The 23,936-nt window shown below is 47.7% G+C and overlaps 1 protein-coding gene across 1 annotated transcript; it reads left to right on the top strand.

The window, feature by feature from the left end:
* Positions 1 to 1,080: 1,080 nt before the first annotated feature.
* LOC136528057 (uncharacterized) lies at positions 1,081 to 21,041 on the top strand. The gene is made up of 10 exons (XM_066520953.1): positions 1,081 to 1,686; positions 18,100 to 18,280; positions 18,494 to 18,627; positions 19,047 to 19,159; positions 19,505 to 19,628; positions 19,765 to 19,929; positions 20,033 to 20,185; positions 20,305 to 20,384; positions 20,498 to 20,547; positions 20,638 to 21,041. The coding sequence occupies exons 1-10, from the start codon at positions 1,150 to 1,152 to the stop codon at positions 20,769 to 20,771; spliced, it is 1,671 nt and encodes a 556-aa protein (XP_066377050.1). The 5' UTR covers positions 1,081 to 1,149; the 3' UTR covers positions 20,772 to 21,041.
* Positions 21,042 to 23,936: the final 2,895 nt, after the last annotated feature.

The raw sequence follows: 23,936 nt of genomic DNA, 5'->3' as shown, positions 1-23,936 counted from the left end.
TGATTTTTTAAGAGAGAAAAATACTATACCATAACTTGTAAGCCAACGAATAAGCTGTCTGATAAGACCAGCCGAACACTCCCCTGAAAATGGCGCTTGTTAAAGCACGTTGTCTGTATTAAATATTTCTACCTTAATTATAAAGATACATAGATCTTTTGTGTATTCAAGAAAAAAGAGTTTTCTACCAGCTCATCTCCTACGATGCATGCGCGGGCGCGGTCCTCGTCACTCATGCAGCCTGTTCGCTTGGTCGTAAACGATCGTAAATTTTCAGCCATAACAGTATTTTTCTCTCACACCAAACCAGCCAGCAGTAATAATCCATGATCGTATACGTTCGTTTCAGCCCCAGACGAACAGGCTGATGAGCGCCATCGTTGAACAGACAGGGGGGCACTGCTCCTGGTCGTTCTCGGCCGTCGGATGTGAAAACGAACCCACCGTATCGACTCGCTTGGCCGGCCCACTGTCCTGTAACAGTGTCACGACTAGGACGACACAGAGCACTTTGCCTCGACATAGCGCGTGTTTAGTTTCCACCCTAAATTCCCAAAAAGTGCTACAGTAGCCATCACATCAAATCTTGCGATACATGCATGGAGCATTAAATGTAGACGAAAAAAACTAATTACACAGTTTGGTTGGAAATTGCGAGACGAACGTTTTGAGCCTAATTAGCCCATGATTGAGCACTATTTGCCAAATAAAAACGAAAGTAATACAATAGCCAAATTTCTAACTTTCACCCAACTAAACACGCCCATAGTGCAATACCCGTACCTTTTTACAAAAGCAAGGCGCACAAGATACCTACAACTACAAAGGAATCATTTCGATTTCAACACAACAACGCGGCGTAAGCAAGAAGCAGCTAGGCGACACGGTCCAAGGCGGTGACTGACAACCGTTTCGTGTTCGTGCCAATCCGGGCGACACCATCCCCAAAACCGCCACGAAATTCCCAAACTTCGCTCGTGTCACCTAGCCAAACGTACAACCTCCTCCGTCATCACAAGGCAAAATCGTGTTTTTACTAAAAAACAAGGCACAATCGTCCTCGTCTGACTCTCGTCCGCCCGCCCGCTCGTGCGCCTTCCTTTTAAAAATCCCCACCAAGAGTGACGACTGACGAGAGGACGGTAAACAATGGCGGCACCAGCTGCCTGGCCATCGTCAGCGCCTCCTCTGCGCGCCTGCTTCCTGCCACTTCTGCTACTCCTCGCGTCCTTCTCGGCAGCACCAACCTTAGCAGCAGCGCGGCCGTCGTCGTCCACCCCCAAGAAGCCTGCTGCTTTCCCGGCCGTCACTCCTCTGCACCTGCAAGCTCTGCAGCGCCAGCGGGCAAGCAGCAGCATCAGGGGCGGCGGTGAGCTCGTCGCCGCGGCCGCCAATGGCGGCAGCGGCGCGGCCAACGGTACCGCAGCGAAGAAGCCCTTCACGGCGCACTACTTCGCGCAGGAGCTGGACCACTTCACCTTCACGCCCAACGCGTCCATGGTCTTCCGCCAGAAGTACCTCCTCAACGACACCTTCTGGCGGAGGCCCAGCGGTGGCAACGACGCCGGCGCCGGGCCGCTGTTCGTCTACACCGGCAACGAGGGCGACATCGAGTGGTTCGCCACTAACACGGGATTCATGTTCGACATCGCGCCCAAGTTCGGCGCCCTCCTCGTCTTCATCGAGGTACCGTACCAACTTGTAATTGTAACCATGGTTGCTTACTTAGCAACCACTACTACTGTCGTAATCTTGGATGAATTAGCTAACATAGTAAAAAATCTTCGGCTCCACAATCCACATCTACCCAAGACAAATCTTTCGCTGTCGGTAACACTGACCTGACATATTCTTTTGCTGACGTTAACATTGCTTTGTCATATACAAGGAGCTGGAAGAAGGGAAAAAAAAGTCACAGAAAAACCACACTAATCCAGCATCACCCAGGCACTAGTTTCTCAGCTCGTCTGAACCGTGCGCTAGCTTGCTTTTCTAGTGATGGAGAAATTTCTAAAGGTGAGCCGAATCCCAACAGTCTCTGGAAATGCTCTCTATTTTTTAAAGGCAGCTAGACTTTCTAGCCATCTCTAGAAATAGAGGAATTTCTATATGTGGCTGAGAATCTTTGCCGTCTCTAGAAATGGATTTTTAGAGATAGTTGGTAATTTGGTCTACCTTTAAAAATAGGTGCATCATAGTAAAATATATAATTTTTCTGAATCAAGTCGAATGAAGTCAGATTTTATATAAAAGTTCTAGTTCTCGAAGAGATCTACAAATTTGCAGTTAGTGAGTTTTTCCATTTGAAATTATTTAAGGCCAAATTTTTAAAAAAAATTCAAATGGCTTCAGATGGAGAAACTATCTAAGCTAAAGTTATAGTACTCAAAGAGATTAGCAACTTTGTAGTTGACTACTTTTTTATTTAAAATCGTTAGTGTTAGAAAATTCTCTTTAATTTTAAGATTTTGAAAATTAGTTTTTAATTTTTTAAAGTACCTCAGATGAGAAATAACCTAAACTAAAGTTGTAGTACTCAAAGATATGGAACTTTATAGTTGACGACTTTCCGTTTGAAATCATTTAATACCCAAAAAATCTATTTTAGATTAATGATTTTGGTATTCATATTTTTTTTGAATTTTTCAAATGACTTGTAGCACCCGGTTTTAAGAACAAAACCAGATACGCACCATATGTGAGCCCAGAAAGTCAAATCTCACATATAGCTACAAATAAAGGTAATATCAAAAGACAATGCTTAAATAGATAGCGTATTAGTATAAAGATTATAACCTTAGAGTATAGACGGCGGAAAGACGACTCCGATCTTCAGGTGAAGACTCCAAATACACAGGGACAACTGACTGGTTGATCACAAGCCTAATTTCTCCAAACTTTAACAATCTGGTACCCATCCGAGATTTTTATCCAAATAATTGAAAAATAAAGCAAGCATAAGTACATGTCATACTCAACAAATATAACATGGGGTTCATGAGGCTCAAAAGGCTGATACTGGTTCACTGCGATTAGCTTTTAATGAGTCATCTTTTAGCAATTGGGTGGTAACAAAGTTATCATAAGCCCATAAACACATGATCAGATAAATATGAGTAATGAATAGCATAAACAGTAATCATTAATGAGCATATTCATCATCAGTATCATCCGTGTTCATCATCATTAACCATTAGTGATCATCTATTCCGTGAGGGTTCTAAGGCCGCTCGTGACCGTGAGCACGGCTGATATACCAGTTTTACACTCTGTAAATGTTGTACACTTTCACTGTAAGTTGTGATTTACCATTTCGCCCGAGGCGGTCAACCTCTTGACCCACTACCAAGGAAGGTCGGCAGGGTTCACTATGAAGCCTTTCAAAGGCTCGTCTAACAAGTTAGGGCCGCTAGGTTTCTGTGGCCTACGAATGTAGGGCTTCCCTTCCGACAGGCACAATGACGCGCAATCTATACACTGACGGACAGAGGCCGCACTATATCCAACCCGGAACATATCCCTCTTACGCCATAAAGGTAACCTCTAACAAGCTAGAAAATGTCCTCATACTGAGCTAAAGCCAGAGCCATATAGCCCTCACAGCTGTACTGTAAGTTCCGGATGATCACTTACAGATAAGTCCTTAGGGAGAGGAATCTAGAGCACTATAAAATAACCCAATGCTCTAGCCCCCTTTTCCATGTTGCTAAAAAGCATCTTTTAGTGTTTATTGCATATACCATTAGTCAAGTTACAAGATCATGATTGTTGTTAAGCACTAGCAAAGCTACCCAATGCAATACCCAATAGGAATCAAGGTACAAATACAAAAGACTAGGATATCCTTAGTGGTAGTCAAGGTAGACACATGCAGCATAAATTAAATGATTAAAGGTGTATAGGACAACAAGGATGATCCCACGCTATACTTGTCTTAAACATCAATCCTTCGGTAAGCTTTAATCTTCAACGTTCTTCTTCTTTTTATTCTTGATCACCACGTATATCTCATCGACTGGACGAAATCATAAAGCACCACACAAGCATCCATACAATCATATACGAAGCAAATAATAGATCTAAATTAGAACAGTACACCAAATATAAAATCAAGATGAAAAGTTTGTAAAATGAATCTACGTCTCACTACGAACACACAGACACGAAAAGCACGCTAATTGGAGTTACGGTTGAAAAGATACAACTACCGGAAGATCTGCTCATAAAACTATTAGCTTCATGTGTTTTAATTATATAATAACATATATAAGATATTTTATAGATACTATATATGGAATTAAGTCAAATTTAGATTCAAATTATAAAACTAAAGTAAAGCAAATCATATTTTATTTACAAAATCCAGTTGCATAATTGTTATTTAAGATATGATTTAAACCATGAAATTTTAGTATTAGTGACATGATAAACATCGTTACTAACGCGTAGATCTTGTTGCTATGAATCTAACGCAACTTGAATGGACTAAAACAGAATTAAAACGCAGAAGATATGAAATAAATAAGATTTCCTTTAATAAAATAATAGATTAAATCTAGCCACGAATTTTAAAAGTTAAAAACCTACTTAACAATAGTATTAACATGTAGATTATGAAATTACAAACCTAACGCAATTTGAACGGGTTAAATCGGAGTTAAAACGAAGAAGTTATGGCTAAAACAAAATCAGTGGCAAATCTGTAAATAAGTGAAAACGTATTTTGGATCTAAACCGAAAAACTACGCTTTCCGGAAGAAGAAAACGTATTGCGGGAATACGTCATGGACTGCGGGTTAATTTGCCAAAATATACACGGGCTCTTTAGCAAAAAGAACAGCGAAGGGGTATGTTTTAATCTGTACCATATATCTTAGATTGAACGGCTCAGCATGATATATATATATATGGCTAGCAGAAGGGGCTTATGTGGCACATGGCCGAAAAAAAAAGAAAACGAAGGGGAAACAGTCATACGGTGGCTGATTGATACAAACAATGATGCTAAGATGTAGAGAACGAAGAGAGGTACCTTGTGATGGCAGTGGCGTGCGGCGACGACGATGGTGACGACGACGACGAGGGAAGGAGGGAAAAATATAATTTACTACACGAGGGATTTTTCAAACTAGGGGCTCCCCATACGGTAGTTTTGGTGTGCTTTGCCCAAGGGGTTGGTTGATATATATAGAAAGAAAAACTCCCCACATACACGTCAACTAGCGATATGGTACTAATTGATGTTACCCCCTCCACATTTACTAATGGGCCTAAATAATCATTAAAGCCCATTAGTAAATAAATGCATGGGCCTTTAGGATTTATTAGGATTATTGCACATGGGCTTTGAGCGTTGGAAAAAATGAGAGATTTATTATTTTCGGAATTAATTAATTTTATGGATAAAATAATTCTAGAAAAGTGCAGAATTAATATTTAAGCCACGAAAAATACTCCGAGACCTTCGAAAATTTGGGAAAATTTCTCAAAGACAATTTGGAACATGATGAACCCAAATAAAGTATTTGGAGCTCATAAAAATATTTTTGGGAACTTGGAACATAAAGATTAAGGTGAAGGAGGTAGGAATTAAATTCCAGAAAGAAGCTGAAAAATTCCTAGAGATAGATATTCGTCTTCTAAACGTATAAAAACACACATTTTGCATATAGAAACACGAGATGCGACCGGCATGAATGCAACAAACACGTTTCTACCTTATGATAAATTTTAAATTAATGAAATTTTTTATTTTCCTATGTTTTTATGTGCACAAAAATTCACAAATAAATCATTTTAACTCTATTTTCAAAAGTGGCAAATTTTGGGGTGTTACGTGACTATAGACGGAGAAACTACCTAAATCAAAGCTGTAGTACTCAGAGACATCTTCATTTTTCTAGTTTAAAGTTTTTTTATTTTGATTTGATCTATGGTCTCAAATATGCATTATAATATTTACTAAAGTGAATAATGTATTAGTTAGTTGGTAAAAAAAAAGTTTGAGGCAAAGTGTTAAGAGGCAACGTGCGAGGTCTAAGATCATGAGTTGGATCTTTTGCGGCCTGTCACACCTGGTGCGCCAACCACTTAAAGACGAGCCATGCGTTAGAGGAAGGCGTGTTACACTGGAGAAGGCGTATTTCTATTATTATGTAAACGTGTTTGTATGACGTGTGGGCCACTGGCCAAGACTGGGTATTAAGCATGAGTTGTATCCGGTTTGGAGAACGATTGCTTATCTGATAATAGAACTCGGCTCAGGGGAGATTCCTCTGCCATTCTACCATCTCGCAATCCCTCTCGATCTCCTCATGTCGACGGCCTGGCTGGCGGCAACGGGGCGTGACAAGTGGTATTGGAGACTCCCTTTCCTCGGCGTGGGTGGCAGGCTTCATCGGCCAGCTCCGACGCTAGTTAACCGGTGGCGACCCAACTCACGTGGCGGCGCCATCACCGACGATCTACATTAATCCACCACCATCGTACCTCAGATTCACTACATCCCCACTGGCTCGCACTCGATTTCAGCGATTTCGACTCCGATTAGCTTAGATCTCATTTCGTAATTCCGGGTGGCGGGTTGATCCCCGACGGTTCCCAAGCGGAGCTGTGCAGGAAGTCCCATAGGTCCACTCTTTGGTTGATTCGAGGTCAGCTTCGGTTTCGTCTTCGTTTACTTCAAGATCCAGCGTCCCAACACCTCCATGTACGGTAACTCATCTCGACTGGCGTTCAGCATCGACTTTGGGATCGGTGGCGTGATACGGGGAAGCGTATCATTTAGGCCCCGTTTAGATGCGAAATTTTTTTTTTTTGGCTTTTGGCTACTGTAGCACTTTTGTTGGTATTTGGCAAAAATTGTCCAATTATGGACTATTTAGGCTTAAAAGATTCGTCTCGTCAATTACGGGCAAACTGTGCAATTAGTTATTCTTTTTACCTATATTTAATGCTCCATGCATGTGCCGCAAGATTTGATGTGACGGGAAATCTTGAAAAATTTTGGATTTTGGGTGGCATCTAAACGGGGCCTTAGGCTCCCAAAATTCGTTTTAGCACTCAATCGAGGGGTGCGAGGGTTGCAGGACAAGTTCTCATGTAAAATTCCGTAGCATCCATATTCGATTGTTGTTGCGGTGGTGACGGCGGGGACGTGCTCACTCACTCGGGTTGCGGGACAAGTTCTCATGTAAAATTTCTTGGTGGTGCTGCGTGTCTAGGTGTAGTCTGCAATTTGGTGTAGCAGTTCACGGGGAGGCGTTTGCTGAACCAGTTGCTTCACCAGCTTCATTGGATTTCTCGATTTGCTCAAGACACCCCCCACCCCCACCCCCAAAACCTTCGGTGCATACCAAGTTCATCTTAGACACTATGTCTACCAAGACCGATGACGAGAAGGGCCGATATGAGCAGATTATGGAACATTTTGATTTGTTGTTTGCCCGGGTTAATGACATTGGAGTCATTCAACAGGAGCACAAGAAAGAATTGACTGAAACCAAGCAAGATCAGAAGATTATTTCCCAGCAAGTACAAGCTGTAGCTTCTCTGACTCCGAAACAAATGGAACATGATATGCAGTCTGATCAGTCTGAAAGCCAGTCAGTTTTGTCTGATGAAGAACAGTCATTTGACAATATGTTTGCCACCAAGGAAACTGAACACAAGCCAGGTACTTCCAGGAGGCCTAAGAAGCATACTCACAGAGACACTTTGCCACACCATGCTCTACCCAAGATGCAGTTTCCCACATTTGATGGCTCCCAACCAAAGATCTGGATTGATAAGTGTCTCAATTACTTCAACATCTACAAGATTCCTGACAGCCTTCAGGTTGAAGCTGCAACCATGCATTTACAGGACAATGCAGCTAAATGGTGGCAAGCTTACAAGCAGTCCCACAAAATTCCTACTTGGTCCAAATTCTGTGTGGTTGTGCAAGAGAAGTTTGGCGCCGATGATTTTAGGTCAGCTATCAATGAGTTGCTGGAACTGAGACAGACCACAACTGTGGAGGAATACACCACTGCTTTCCAAGCACTGCAGTATGATATTACTATGCACAACAGTGGATATGATGAGATGTTTTTTGCCAGCAAATATGTAGCAGGACTCAAGGAAGAAATTAGAGCTATTGTGGAGCCTCAAGTGCCAGTGACAGTAGACAGGGCTGCTGTCATTGCAAAAATCCCGCAAAGAACTTTGGAACACGGCAAGAGCAAGTACAATAAGCATAATCAAGCATCCAATTCAGCTCTGGCCAAGAAGGACACCCCCACCCAGCAGTCTGCTTATAACATGCAAAGAATTAGGCAATTGAGGGACTACAGGAAAGCTAAGAATCTTTGTTATGCTTGTGAGAGAAAAATATGAACCTGGCCACCAGGAGCATTGCACCAAACGTCAGAAGCCTCAAGTCCATGCATTGGCTCTCAATGACTAGGACAAAGAGGAGATCACTGAAGAGCAACTCAATCAGCTAGCTATAGAGGATGCATTAGCTGAGAATTTCTGCCAGCTATCCCTGAATGCTTTATCTAGCATGGACACAGACAACTCTATGAAGTTGAAAACCCTGGTGAAAGACAAAGTTATGCTGATTTTGTTAGATTGTGGCAGTTCACACAGTTTTGTAAGTTCAGTTTTTGTGGAGCTAGCCCATGTACCAACAGTTCCAATCCCTCCAAGGAAGGTGAAATTAGCTAATGAAGAGTGGTTAACAGCAACATCTAAGGTTCCTGACCTTCAGTGGTATATCCAGGGGAACACATTGTCTCATGACATGATAGTGTTGGACATGAGTCCTTATGATGCCATTCTAGGATATGACTGGTTGAAGATAAACAGTCCTATTGTCATGTGGGGCCAGACGTACAGCAGGTGACGGCGCACCAGGGACGTGCGGCGTGCTGCCGTGCACGTTGATCACGCGCGGTTGGGCCAGGTCGAGCCAGCCACCGGTGGTTAGGAGGAAAGATAGGATTAGTTGCTATTCTTAGTCCTTAATTCTAGGAGCCGATTGGCTCTAGTCAGTTAGGCCTCAGGCTATATAGATTTGTACTGGACACAATTAAAGGAATAAGAAAGATATTACCATCTAATCTCCTATCTCCTCCTCTCAACTAAGCCTGCGGCAGGGAGAACCTCGCCGGAGAAGACGACGGACCGAGGCTACGAGTTGCGTAGCCGAGGGCCAGCTATCCGAGGGTTTGAGGCCCTTGACAACCTGGTATCACGATCCCGGCGATCCTCGTCGTCCCGCCCCACCTCCCCACCAACCGCCGCGCCCTCTCCTCCACCACCACCAGCCGCCGCGCCAACACTACCACTAGCCACCACGCCAGCCTCCCCGACCTCCTCCTCTGCAGCCTCCTGTGCCGCACCCATGGGAGACAACGGCGACCTCAAGACCACCGTCGAAGCCCTCGCCAAGGCCGTCGCGGCCCTGCACGCCACCGCTGAGACCAACGCCAAGGTGTTGGATGCCAACACCAAGGCCATCGCCGCCCTCATCGCCGAACGATCATCCTCGTCGGGCAGCAAGCCGTTCTCCGGCGAGCACCACCAGGATCGGCCACCGAAGTTCCAGAAGTTGGACTTTCCGCGGTACGACGGCAAGTCTGACCCGCTCATCTTCATCAACCGGTGCGAGTCGTACTTCCACCAGCAGCGGATCATGGAGGAGGAGAAGGTGTGGATGGCGTCCTACAACCTCGAGGAGGGCGCCCAGCTGTGGTACATCCAAGTCCAGACGGACGAGGGTACTCCGTCGTGGCGCCGCTTCAAGGAGTTGATCAATCTGCGGTACGGGCCGCCCCTCCGCGCCGCCCCCCTCTTCGAGCTCGCCGATTGCCGTCGTACCTCCACCGTCGCGGAGTACCAGGACCGCTTCCAGGCGCTCCTTCCCTGTGCCGCCACCCTCGACGAAGCGCAGCGGGTGCAGCTGTTCATGGGCGGCCTTCTTCCTCCGCTCAGTCTCGACGTGCAGGTCCAGAACCCGCAGTCCCTCGCGGCTGCCATGAGCCTGGCCCGCCAGATGGAACTGCGGGAGCAGTACCCCGCGACAGCCGCAGCTCCGCCCAAGGCCGCAACACGGGGCCTCCTGCCGGCGCCGCAGCCGCGTCCCGCGCTGACCTACCCGCAGAGCTCCAAGCCGGCTACGCCCAACGTCACCATCGAGGGCCGGCCAGTGAAGTGGCTCAACCAGACAGAGAAGGACGAGCGCCGACGCCTCGGCCTGTGCTTCAACTGTGACGAGAGGTACAGCCGCGACCACAACAAGGTGTGTAAATGCCTCTTCCTCTTGGACTGCGCTGTGGACGACGACGACGACGACAACGCGACCACAGACGAGGCCACGCCGGACACGGAGTCCCCGGTCTTCTCCCTCCACGCCGTCGCGGGCGTTCCGGTCTTCGACACGATGCAGGTCCAGGTGTCATTGGGCACTGCGACCTTCACCGCCCTCCTCAACAGCGGCTCCACCCACAACTTCATCGTCGAGGAGGCGGCACGCCACACTGGGCTGCCTGTCCAGCCCCGTTCGCGCCTGACGGCGACTGTGGCTAATGGCGAGAAGGTCGCCTGCCCTAGCGTGATCCGGCACGCCTCGGTCTCCATCGACAACACCTCCTTCACCGTTGATCTCTTTGTCATGCCACTTGTAGGGTACGACATTGTGCTGGGCACCCAATGGATGGCGACCCTGGGCCCCATCGTCTGGGACTTCGCGGCGCGCTCCATGTCCTTCCAGTACCACGGGCGCGCCTTTTGCTGGTCGGGTGTGCTGTCGACCACCACGCCACGCCTCCGCGCCACGACAACGGCCAGTGAGTCGATACTCGACAAGCTCCTGGCCGCCTTCGGGGACGTCTTCGCCGAGCCTAGGGGGGTGCCCCCACAGCGCGCCCGCTACCACGCCATCGTACTCAAGCCGGACGCGGCCCCGTCGCTGTCCGGCCGTACCGGTACCCGGCGGCCCACAAGGACGAACTGGAGCGGCAATGCGCCGCCATGATCGAGCAGGGCATCGTCCGCCACAGCGACTCGGCGTTCTCCTCGCCGGTCCTCCTCGTGAAGAAGGCCGATGGCTCATGGTGTTTCTGCATCGACTACCGCGCCCTCAACGCCCTCACCATCAAGGACGCATTCCCCATCCCCGTAGTCGACAAGCTCCTCGACAAGCTTCATGGCGCGCGCTTCTTCACCAAGCTGGACCTGAGGTCGGGGTACCATCAGGTGCGGATGCGGCAGGAGGACATCCACAAGACGGCGTTCCGCACCCATGACGGCCTCTACGAGTTCCTGGTGATGCCGTTCGGGCTGTGCAACGCCCCAGCGACATTCCAGGCCTTGATGAACGACATGCTGCGCGCCTACCTACGCCGGTTTGTGCTTGTCTTCTTTGACGACATTCTGATCTACAACACTACTTGGGCAGACCACCTGCGACACCTCCGCGTCGTCCTCACCGTCCTGCGCCAGCACCGCCTCTTTGTGAAGCGGTCCAAGTGCTCGTTCGGCGTCCACTCCGTCGCCTACCTCGGCCACATCATTTCCATGGCTGGCGTCGCCATGGACCCCGCCAAGGTCCAAGCCATCCACGACTGGCCCCAGCCCCGATCTGCATGGGCCGTGCGCGGCTTCCTCGGCTTAGCGGGCTACTACCGCAAGTTCGTCCACAATTACGGCACCATTGCCGCACCCCTCACGGCTCTCCTGAAGAAGGAGGGGTTCGCATGGACGACCGAGGCGGCGGAGGCCTTCAGCGCCCTCAAAGGGGCAGTCACGTCGGCCCCGGTGCTGACCTTGCCGGACTTCACCAAGCCCTTCGTCGTGGAGTGCGACGCGTCCACCTATGGCTTTGGGGCCGTGCTCATCCAGGAGGCTCACCTGATCGCTTTCTTCAGCAGGCCGGTGGCGCCCCGCCATCGCTCCCTCGCCGCTTATGAGCGTGAGCTCATAGGGCTTGTCCTCGCTGTGTGGCACTGGAGGCCGTACCTGTGGGGGCGCCGTTTCATCGTCAAGACGGACCACTACAGCCTCAAGTACCTCCTCGACCAGCGCCTCGCCACCATCCCTCAGCACCACTAGGTGGGGAAGCTACTCGGCTTCGACTTCTCCGTCGAATACAAGTCGGGGGCGACGAACACGGTGGCCGACGCCCTCTCGTGCCGCGACACCGACGAGAACAGCACGGGCGTCCTCTAGGCGATCTCAGCCCCCCGCTTTGACTTCATCGGCCGGCTGCGCCACGCCCAGGCCACCGCCCCTGCCCTGGTCGCCATCCACGACGATGTCCGCGCCGGCACGCACGCTGCACCATGGACGGTGGCTGATGACATGGTCCTCTACGCCGGGCGCCTGTACATACCGCCGACCTCGCCACTCTTGCAGGAGATCGTGGCGGCTGTCCACGAAGATGGACACGAGGGCGTCCAGCGCACCCTGCACCGACTCCGCCGCGACTTCCACTTCCCCAACATGCGGCGTCTTGTGCAGGACTTTGTTAGGGCATGTGCCACTTGTCAGCGATACAAGTCCGAGCACCTCCACCCGGCCGGCCTCCTCATGCCACTGCCGATCCCCACCGTCGTCTGGGCGGACATCGGCCTCGACTTTGTGGAAGCCCTGCCCCGTGTCAACAGGAAGTCGGTGATCCTCTCCGTCGTCGGCTGCTTTAGCAAGTACTGCCACTTCATCGCCTTGGCCCACCCGTACACCGCCGAGTCCGTGGCGCAAGCCTTCTTCGCCGACATTGTGCGCCTCCATGGCGTGCCGCAGTCCATGGTGTCCGACCGCGACCCGGTGTTTACCTCGACGTTCTGGCATGAGCTTATGCGGCTCATGGGCACCAAACTACACATGTCATCGGCCTTCCACCCCCAGTCGGACGGCCAGACGGAGGCGGCCGATCGCGTCATCGTCATGTACCTGCGCTGCTTCACCGGCGACCGTCCTCGACAGTGGCTGCGTTGGCTGCCGTGGGCCGAGTACGTGTACAACACGGACTACCAGTTTTCGCTCCAGGAGACACCGTTCCGCGTGGTGTACGGCCGTGACCCACCCACCATCCACTCGTATGGGCCTGGTGAGACACGGGTCGCTACGGTCGCGCGCGACATGGAGGAGCGCGAGGCTTTCCTCACTGACGTGCACTATCGTCTGGAGCAGGCGCAGGCTGTTCAGAAACGCCACTACGATAAGCAGCACCGCCCGGTTTCCTATGAGGTGGGCGACTGGGCGCTTCTTCGTCTCCACCATCACACCCCATCGTCGCTTCCCCAGTCTACAACGGGCAAGCTGAAGGCTCGCTTCCTCGGGCCATACCGCGTCGTCGAGCTCATCAACGACGCCGCCGTGCGCCTGGACCTGCCCCCGTAGGCTTGCATTCATGACGTGTTCCATGTGGGCACTCTCAAGAAGTTCATCGGGACACCTCCATCAGCCCCGCCACCCCTGCCAGACATCTACCATGGCGCCATAGTGCCAGAGCCTGCTCGGGTGGAGCAAGCTCGCTTGGCGAGAGGTGTTCGCCAGGTCCTTGTGCATTGGCGTGGCGAGCCAGCGACCTCTGCTACATGGGAAGACCTCGATGAGTTCCGCGCCAAGTACCTAGATTTTCAGCTCGAGGACGAGCTGGACCTCGAGGGGGGGGGAGATATGTCATGTGGGGCCAGACGTATAGCAGGCGACGGCGCACCAGGGACGTGCGGCGTGCTGCCGTGCGCGTTGATCACGCGCGGTTGGGCCAGGTCGAGCCAGCCACCGGTGGTTAGGAGGAAAGATAGGATTAGTTGCTATTCGTAGTCCTTAATTCTAGGAGCCGATTGGCTCTAGTCAGTTAGGCCTCAGGCTATATAGATTTGTACTTGACACAATTAAAGGAATAAGAAAGATATTACCATCTAATCTCCTATCTCCTCCTCTCAACTAAGCCTGCGGCAGGGAGAACCTCGCCGGAGAAGACGATGGACAGAGGCTACGAGTTGCGTAGCCGAGGGCCAGCTATCCGAGGGTTTGAGGCCCTTGACACCTATGAAGTTGGATTAGAACAATAAAACCATTCAATTCAGTCTCAACAACAAACCAATCACAATCCAAGGTTTGCAAACCCCACCCATAAAACCTTAACCTATCTCTGCTACCCAACTCTACAATGACACTTGGGCCTTTGTCATTGTGGATTCCACCCCAACAGCCATCCACCCACTTCACCCACCAGCATCTAACCCACCTCCACCAATTCAACACCTGCTTGACAAATATAGCCAAGTTTTCCATGATCCACAAACCCTACCACCACTCAGAAGCTATGATCACTCTATCCCTCTCCTACCTGGAGCCATTCCTGTTAATGCCAGACCCTATCATTATTCTCCACAACACAAGAATGAAATTGAAGACCAAGTCAAGAAGTTGTTGTAGGCTGGTCTGATTACTCATAGCCATAGTCCCTTTGCCTCACATGTATTATTGATCAAAAAAAGAGATGGAACCTGGAGATTCTGTGTTGACTACAGAAATTGAATGAAATCACTATCAAGAACAGATTTCCAATGCCAATCATTGAGGAGATTTTGGATGAGTTAGAGGGAGCAAAGTATGTCACCAAGTTGGATATGTGGTCAGGGTACCATCAAGTGAGGATGCTGCCAGATGATGAATACAAGACATCATTCAAAACTCACCATGGCCATTACCAATTCAAAGTAATGCCTTTTGGCCTCACAAATGCTTTAGCCACATTCCAGTGCATCATGAATCAAGTTCTGCAAAAATTCCTTAGAAAATTTGTTCTAGTCTTCCTGGATGATATTCTTATCTATAGCACGACTCTGGAGGAACACCAGAGACAGATAGAGTTAGTGCTACAGACACTGCTAGAAAATGAGCTATACTTGAAGCTATGCTCTTTTGCTCAGCACCAGTTGGAATACCTTGGCCATATTATCTTTAGAGGGAGTAGCCACTGATCCTGAGAAAACAGCAGCAATGGTACACTGGCCAAGACCTATAACAGTTACAGAGCTGAGAGCCTTTTTAGGCTTGACAGGTTATTATAGCAAGTTTGTCAACCATTGCAAAACCTCTCACAAACCTGTTGAGGCATAAGCAATTCCAATGGAATCCCCAAGCCTAGGAAGCTTTTGATGCACTTAAGCTGGCCATGACTCAAACACCAGTGTTGGCTCTTCCAAATTTCCAAGAGCAATTTACAGTGGAAACAGATGCTTGTGCACATGGTATAGGCGCTGTGCTAATGCAGAATTGTCAGCATGTGGCCTATTTGAGTAAAGCCTTGGGGGACAAACACCAGCACCTTTCCATCTATGAAAAAGAGTTATTGGCTCTCATCATGGCTGTAGAAAGGTGGAAACATTACTTATAGAGACAAGAATTTATAATTCTAATGGACCACAAGTCATTAGCATATCTGCAAGAACAGAACCTCCACTCTAACATGCAGAGGAAGGCCATGACTAGACTGATGGGCCTCGAGTTCAAAATTGTTAACAAAAAACTTGATCCGCGGTGGCTAGACAGCCCCCGGGTATTTCGGCTTATGAAGAAGATCTTCTCACGCAGATCGAGAAAACCCCTGAACCCCTGCCCCACCCATACACAGCGGCACCGTAGCTCCATGAGATGAGTTGGCCATAGACCTGTGCTTTGGATGTGGGGCATACGAGGGAGTTTTTTCCCCCCTTGGTCACTGTAGCCGAAGCCACGAATAAAGAGTGAGTCCCTTAGGACTCGAACTCTGACCACCCCAAGGGGGACATACTGAGCCTGCACTGACCACTCGGTCAGCCAGGCCGTTCCCAAAATTGTTTACAAGAAAGGGAAGGAGAATGTGGCAGCTGATGCTCTTTCAAGACTCAGCCATCTCAACAGCTTACAAGCAGTTTCCATGGTCAAACCTGATTGGCTACAGGAAGTCCTTCATTCCTATGTGACTGATCCAAGAGCTCAGCAGTTGTTGCAACAATTGGCTATTACCAGTCCTAATGCTTCAGGGTATAGCTTGCATGATGGTCTAATCAGATACAAAAAGCAGTTGTGGATTGGGCATAATTCGGCTTTACAGACCAAGCTCATTGCAGCATTCCATTCCAGTGCCATTGGAGGTCACTCAGGCACTAAAGCAACTTATCAGAGGCTTAAAAATCATTTCTACTGGAAAGGCATGAAGCAAGCTGTTGAAGATTTCATTAAGCAGTGTGCTACTTGTCAGCAAGCCAAACACCTCAACCAAGCCCCAGCTGGTCTTTTACAGCCTCTGCCTATTCCAGAAGGTGTTTGGATGGACCTGTCCATGGACTTCATCGAGGGATTACCTAAGTCCCAGGGGTATACTGTCATCATGGTGGTTGTTGATCGGCTCACTAAGTTTGCACATTTTGTGGCAGTCAAACATCCCTAAACAGCTTCATCTATAGCTCATCTTTTCATGGACAATGTGGTCAAGTTACATGGACTGCCAAATTCTATTGTCACTGACAGAGATACAATATTTGTCAGTCAGTTCTGGAAGGAGCTCTTCAAGCTATACAGAGTGAATATGAAGCTAAGCACTGCCTACCATCCTCAAACCGATGGACAGACCAAACGAGTAAACCAATGCTTGGAGATGTTTCTACGCTGTGCAGTCCAAGATTCACCAAAGACATGGTCCTCATGGATCTCCCTAGCAGAACTATGGTACAACTCCACATTTCACACATCCATCGGCTGTTCCCCCTTCAAAGCTTTATATGGCTATGAACCCAAAGTGGGTGCTGCACCAGTGTTACAACCTACCACTCCACCCACCATAGCTAGACTCGTGGAGAACCGAGAATTGCATTTACAGTCTCTGAAAGAACATGTGGCCAATGCTCAGAATCGCATGAAGCTCATGGCTGACAGACATCGGTCAGATACTGAATTTCAAGTGGGCGATCAAGTGTTACTGAAGTTGCAGCCCTATACTCAGAGTTCTGTGGCCAACCGACCCTACCCAAAGCCTGCCTTCAATTTTTTCGGACGATATACAGTGCTGGAGCGAATTGGCAAGGTGGCTTATCGCCTGAATCTGCCTGATGACAGTAAGATTCACAACGTCTTTCATGTTTCACAACTGAAACCATTTGTGCCAGACTATACTCCAGTCTTTTCTGAGCTTCCGGTCACCACGGACATCGAAGCGGCAGCTGCCATGCCTGACAAAATCATCCAACGTCGTCTAGTGAAAAGAGGTAACTCTGCTATTCCACAGGTCCTTATTCAGTGGACAGGACTACCGGCGACGTCGGCAACCTGGGAGGACTACAATGTGCTCCGTCAGAGGTACCCTCAGGCACCTGCTTAGGGTCAAGCAGCAAGTTCGGCGCGGGGGGGGGGGGGGGGGGGGGGGGGGGGGGGGGGGGGGGGGTGGGGGAGAGATGTTACACCTGGTGCGCCAACCAGTTGAAGAAGAGCCGTGCGTTGGATGAAGGCGTGTTACACTGGAGAAGGCGTATTTCTATTATTATGTAAACGTGTGGCCCACTGGCCAAGACTGGGTATTAAGCGTGAGTTGTATCTGGTTTGGAGAACAATTGCTTATCTGATAATAGAACTCGGCTCAGGGGAGATTCCTCTGCTGTTCTACCATCTCGCGATCCCTCTCGATCTCCTCGCGTCGATGGCCTGGCTGGCGGCAACGGGGCGTGACACGGCCGCACACGTACATATTTTGCGTGAAAAAACAGGTCTCTAGAAATCGTTGATATAAAGAGACGCATCATTATAATCCATGTACAACCTCTAGAAAAGCTATCTGTAGTAGTGAAGGGTACTATATAATGCTACTCCATTTGGTAATGAAAAACACATTGTTTAGGACAAGATTTGGTTAAATCTTAAAATTACGAACACTAACTTTTAATTATGGAATTAGAAAACACACAAGTAATATGTGTATATTTGTATTTGAAAATACTTGTAAAACCTCATAAACATGTAGATTTAAGGAATAAAGGAACCAAATGATAAAGACGTACATTGAAGATTGCACAAGTATTTTTAACCCAAGAAAATAATCAAGCTTGACGAACATTTCTCCATGATCAGCATCGGTACTACGGGGAGTCATTGCCGTTTGGGGATGACTCCTACAACTCAGCGAAGACAGAGGGTTACTTGACGTCAACGCAGGCGCTCGCCGACTTCGCCATCCTCATCACCAGTCTTAAGCGGAACCTCTCAGCTGAGACCGCACCCGTAGTCGTCTTCGGCGGCTCCTATGGAGGCAGTAAGTCATTCCTAAACATCTACCTCTTATAATTACCAGGCATGCACATGATGAATGAGCCTACCAACTTATTCTGAAAAGATCAATGATCCATTAGTTTAGTTATATGTGGATGGCCGTGCAGTGAACTAAGTATGTCCATATTGTGAGCTAATTAAACTCACCCATTTTTCTATGTTGCGCCTGATCGGCTGATCCAATGCTTGTTTGCAGTGCTGGCTTCTTGGTTCAGGCTCAAGTATCCCCACGTCGCAATTGGGGCCCTGGCATCCTCTGCACCAATCCTGCAGTTCGACTACATAACACCATGGAGCAGCTTCAGTGATGCCGTCTCACAAGACTACAAGGTACTGTTTTTGTTTCAAAATGTATGTCTTCATCGTGCATTGATTTGGTGCCGTTGATATTAATATTAGGATAAAACCAAAGCAACTTTCGTTTTAGAATGGAGTACTAATGATTGATATATGATAACATCATTACTATACTCTAGACAAATCTAATGTGGTACAAAACAGTGTTTTTTTTCCTTTTTGGGTTCTATAAGAATGATATCCTGTCATATCTGGCATTTCATTCGTGAATAATGTAAAAAATCAAACCAAATGGCTCATCTTTGTCTGATTGATAATGGTAAGGTTAGTCTTCGTCTCAAGCTAAATAATGCCATCTTCTATAGATATCAACTGATTTTGGCCTCAGAATTAATTTTGCAGTCTGAGAGCATGAACTGACAACTGATTGTGATTTCCAATTAATTTTGCAGTCTGAGAGCTTGAACTGCTTCAGTGTGATCAAGGCAACCTGGGATGTGCTTGATGAGAGGGGATCCAATGACAGAGGGCTCCTGGAGCTCAGTAAACTGTTCAGAGCCTGCAAGTAAGTTCATCTCAAACTCAAAATAGTCATGATTAATCTGGGGGGAGGGGGGGGGGGGGGGGGGGAAAAAATAGTTAGAAAGATCATAACATTCTGTGAAAGCAAAAGGGAATCAGTACTAGTCAAATCATATAATTAGCAGCAAATAATCTAAATACATTAAATTCATAGTGAAACCTTAGTGGTAAATTGGGATAAATGAAAACCAACTTTATATTTAATCCTACATCCAATTCGTGCCTGTTGACAGTGTAGTTACTAGCCCGTATGGAACCACGGGTTGATGGGCCCGTGTATCTTTCAGCCTGCTATACTATATGACATTGTTTTTCCACTCAATTTTAGGACCGTGAAGTACGCTGATTCAATTGCAGGCTGGCTACAGACAGCGTTCATCTACACTGCCATGGTGGACTACCCAACACCGGCCAATTTCCTGATGAATTTGCCTGCCTACCCCGTCAAGGAGGTTCTCCATTTTACCCATGCTCCGCCAACACTTCTCTCGTTTCAACAAATTTGCCAAACTGAACCCTCCATCTGCATGAACAAAAACTGCACTTCTGTTGTACTGAACATGTTATTTCTCACGAAAACCTATCCAGATGTGCAAGATCATCGATGGGTTCCCCGCAAATGCGGACATCCTGGAAAAGGTGTTTGCAGCGGCGAGCTTGTATTATAACTTCACAGGAGACCAGAGTTGCAACCAGATAGAGTATGACGACGACAGCTCCAGTTCTCTTGGTCTCAGTGGCTGGGGGTGGCAGGTACATGCAATATATAAAACTGAAAGATAACTAGTACTGTAGAATGTTAGTGACAACACTGAGAACCAGAGATTGTGACATACTCCTGTGTATGTGTATGTAGGCTTGCACAGAGATGATCATGCCGATGTCGGACTCAAATGAGAGCATGTTCCCACCATCCACCTTCAGTTACGAGGAAAGGTCCAATACCTGTTTCCAGTTCTCTGGGGTTCGGCCCAGGCCGCATTGGATCACCACTGAATATGGTGGATATGTAAGCGTCGTTTTCAGAGTTTCAGTGTACACATATATAAGCCCTCGGTGGAAGGTATTGCTGGTATATATATTTAAATTGTTCATCTGGTGCTGCGTTGCACAACTTCGTTCCTGCAGAAAATCGATAAGGTGCTGAAGAGGTTTGGGAGCAACATCATCTTCTCCAACGGAATGCGAGACCCATGGAGTCGAGGCGGGTAGGTCCATCTGTCCGTCTCATTATCTGATTATTCATCAGCATGGTTTCAGTCTGTCAGATAACATATGTGCTGGAGTACACCGCAATGTTTCACTATTCTATTGCAATCAGGGTGCTCAAGAACATCTCATCCAGCATCGTTGCCCTTGTCACAGAGAAAGGTGAGCATGGTAACTTCTGGAAGAAAATTTAAGATCATAATGGCATTTTTCGCTGTTCACTTATGTGCAGTTGCTTTTCACGATGGCCAGGGGCTCATCATTTGGACCTCAGATCTGCAACCAAGGATGATCCAGACTGGGTTATAGAACAAAGGAGACAAGAAGTTGAGATCATACAGGGATGGATAGATCAGTATCATCAAGACATGGCGCAAGTATCCTAAAGGTGCTATATGGCTGTGTTACAGTCAAGACAAGTTAACATCTAGTCTTTGAAAGAAATAAAAAGGAAAATTTCCTTATAACGCACAGGACGATCACAGGGACAGTAGCAAGTAAGATGACAAAAGGCGAAAAGCCACTTCAGTTATTTCACTTATCAACAGAAACTATAAAACTTAAACACTCTTGGACAAATCATGAATGAAAGGTTGCTTAATGCTTAGTTTCTGTTTCTGAAACTGACCAGTATTTCTTCTGATTGCGATATTGAAAAATAACATAATTGCTATAAGATGCTCGGTAACTTTTTTCTTCCTAGCCCCCAAAATATTTTGTTTTTCTTTCTTCTTCCAGAGTATATATGTAGCATATACAAAAAATGGGAAACAAAAGTCAGGTGTTTCTAAAGCCTTGAGCACCCAAATTCATTTCACACCTTTGTTATAGTTAATTCATACTGTTTTTATAGTAAGTTATGTACACTATAGTTGTATTGATTCTTTTAGAGTAATTTCTTAGTAGAGATGATGTAACTAAAAGTTTATGAGTTGACTCCACTAAAATACCCTAATTTTTGCAACACTTCAATTTGGGTGTTAAACATATTAAAAAACTGATTCTTTATTTCACGCATGCTCACAAATTTGGTTGCTGGATAGACTAGGAGATATTGGATATGGATCCTGCAGGGGTCCAAAATTCGGATGTGAAGAGGAGGTGAAAACTCCAAGGTGCACTATAAAAATGAAGCCAAAAATGAAACAGACTGAGAAGAACATTTCAAATAGTTACCACTATCCATCACACATACACAAAAACTGCCTTTGCCTAACATAACTTTCTTTGTTGGGATCCCAACTATTTAAAAGGGACCTATAAGAGGGCTAGGTGATTTTCCGCTATTAAAATTGTTTTTCCACGAATGTATAAGAAATAAATCTTTATCAGTTGAATGATCGGAGGCTATGGATGCGTAAAACTCGTCAAATGAAGCCCATTTAAGTACTCAAACTCACCAATTAGAATTTCGATTGCAGAGATATTTTAGGCCCTGTTTGGCATGGCTTCAACTCTGGGTGGAGCTACTCCACTCCAGAACTCCAGGTGGAGCCAGCTCTGGGTGAAGTTGGAACTGTCTGATGGAGGTGTTTGGCTGGAAGGGTGTCCCTAGCTCCAAAAAAGAGGAGTTTGAGGGTAGATTGCCATTCTTGCCCTGCTTATGTGGGTCCCACTATCAGTGACTGCATCGTGTGGCGCCGGCCATCTGGAAGGGAGGAGCCGTCGCATCCGCGCCACGTTCTCGCGCCGCCGGCCATCGGGAAGGGGAGAGCCGCTGCGTCCGCGCGGCCCCTGCGCCGCCGGCCATCGGGAAGGGGAAGCCGCCGCGTCCGCATCGTGTCCGCGCGGGATCTGCGTCGCCGGGCATCGGGCATGTGCGCATCCGCGTCACGTTCTCGCGCCGCCGGCCATCGGGAAGGGGAGAGCCGCTGCGTCTGCACGGCCCCTGCGCCGCCGGCCATCGGGAAGGGGGAGCCGCCGCGTCCGCATCGTGTCCGCGCGGGATCTGCGTCGCCGGGCATCGGGCTTGTGCGCCAGCCGGTGAGCTCGGAGGAGCCACTCCCATGCTGCGCTCGCCGGAGGGAGACGGGCGGGCAGCCGCGGTCGCCGGAGGGGAGGCGGACGGCCGCGCTCGACGGGAGGGAAACGGCCGCAGAGGAGCTCGGCGGCGAGGGGGAGGGCTCGGTCGCAGAGGAGCTCGGCGGCCACCCATGGCGGCGGGGGAGGAAGACGACGGCGCGGGAGGGAGAGAGTCACCGCGCGGGGGGCTCAGGAGAAATAGAATCGAACCGTTTTTCTGTGTAACCAGTGACAGTGTGGGTAATTTCCCACCAACTCCACGAGGAGGTTCATATTGAGTGGTTTTGGAGCTGCAAAAGAGGTGCTCCAAAACTCCACCTCCATTTGTACTACAGCTCCATGGAGTCGGCAGCTCCATAGAGTTTCGGAGTTGGGGTGTTTGGCTGGATTTTTTTATGGAGTTGCTGGAGTTTAGGAGTGGAGCCATGCCAAACAGGCCCTTAGTCACTAGTTTGAACAAGGAAAGAAAAGAAAGGACCCTAAGGCGTATTTGGTTTAATAATACAAGTCAACTGCCAAGCAACAATCGTAACCACCAGGCGACCAAATCCAATGGCCTGGGAAAACTGCCTGGCAGGCACCTCTGCCTGGCTTTTGAAACAAGTACACCCCAAGTAAGTACGTCAGTCCGTGGGTAAGTACGTCAGTCCATGGGAGAGTCCCTGTCGAGTCTTTGTTTTCTTTTTTTTTTCTCCTTTTTGTGTCCCTTCGTCCCATGATCTAGTTGCAGCCCTTCAACCGCAACCTCTATGTTCCACGCATAAGAGAAAGAGAAGCACTGTCCCATGATCTAGGTGTGCCCCTTCAACCGCAACCTCTATGTTCCACACATAAGAGAAAGAAGAAGCACAAAGGGAGAAAAAGAGAAAGAGGAATTATGACTTTCTATTTCGCTCGCCATGCTCGTTACTCTTCAGAAACTGGTTAAGCATCATCTAGCTATGCCACGTTTAGTGTTGATTGAAATCATTTGATTAGAAGGGATTTAGTTAGAGTAATTCCTAAATTAATCTCATCCATGTTCTAAAATTTATCATTATATAGTCTCCAGTCATCTTAATGCCTGTAACAAATTATGTTATTGCGGACAAAGTTGTAGATGACGTCAATACCTTCCATTTGATACCAAGATCACCAATAGAGATGTTGCAATTTAATAGATACAATCATTACAAGATGACTGTTTTTTGGGACGAGAGAGAAAGTTTCAAATACGAATCCGTTTCTGGCAATCTTCATGGAATAATTTCAGCTTTCTAACTTAACAAAAGTTATGTTATTTCTCATAATTTTTCGGAATGAATCAGTATATCTCCAATTATGGATTTTAAAAGTATGCAACCCTGTTATGTTTGTTAGAAAAATCTAGCTAAGTTTAGTGGTTGTTTACGCCATATTGGAGAGATCTTATTCAAAATTATATTATACCAATATTAAGATAATATTGTTTTGTATCATTTGGTAAACTTTAAGATTTTTTTGGATGAGTGGTTGGAAGTCTAAAAAAGAGAGACAATGTTGATGTCATG

The sequence above is a fragment of the Miscanthus floridulus genome, chromosome 19 (assembly GCF_019320115.1).
Source record: "Miscanthus floridulus cultivar M001 chromosome 19, ASM1932011v1, whole genome shotgun sequence".
Lineage (NCBI taxonomy): Eukaryota > Viridiplantae > Streptophyta > Magnoliopsida > Poales > Poaceae > Miscanthus > Miscanthus floridulus.
This window is presented reverse-complemented; position numbering and strand designations above follow the sequence as displayed.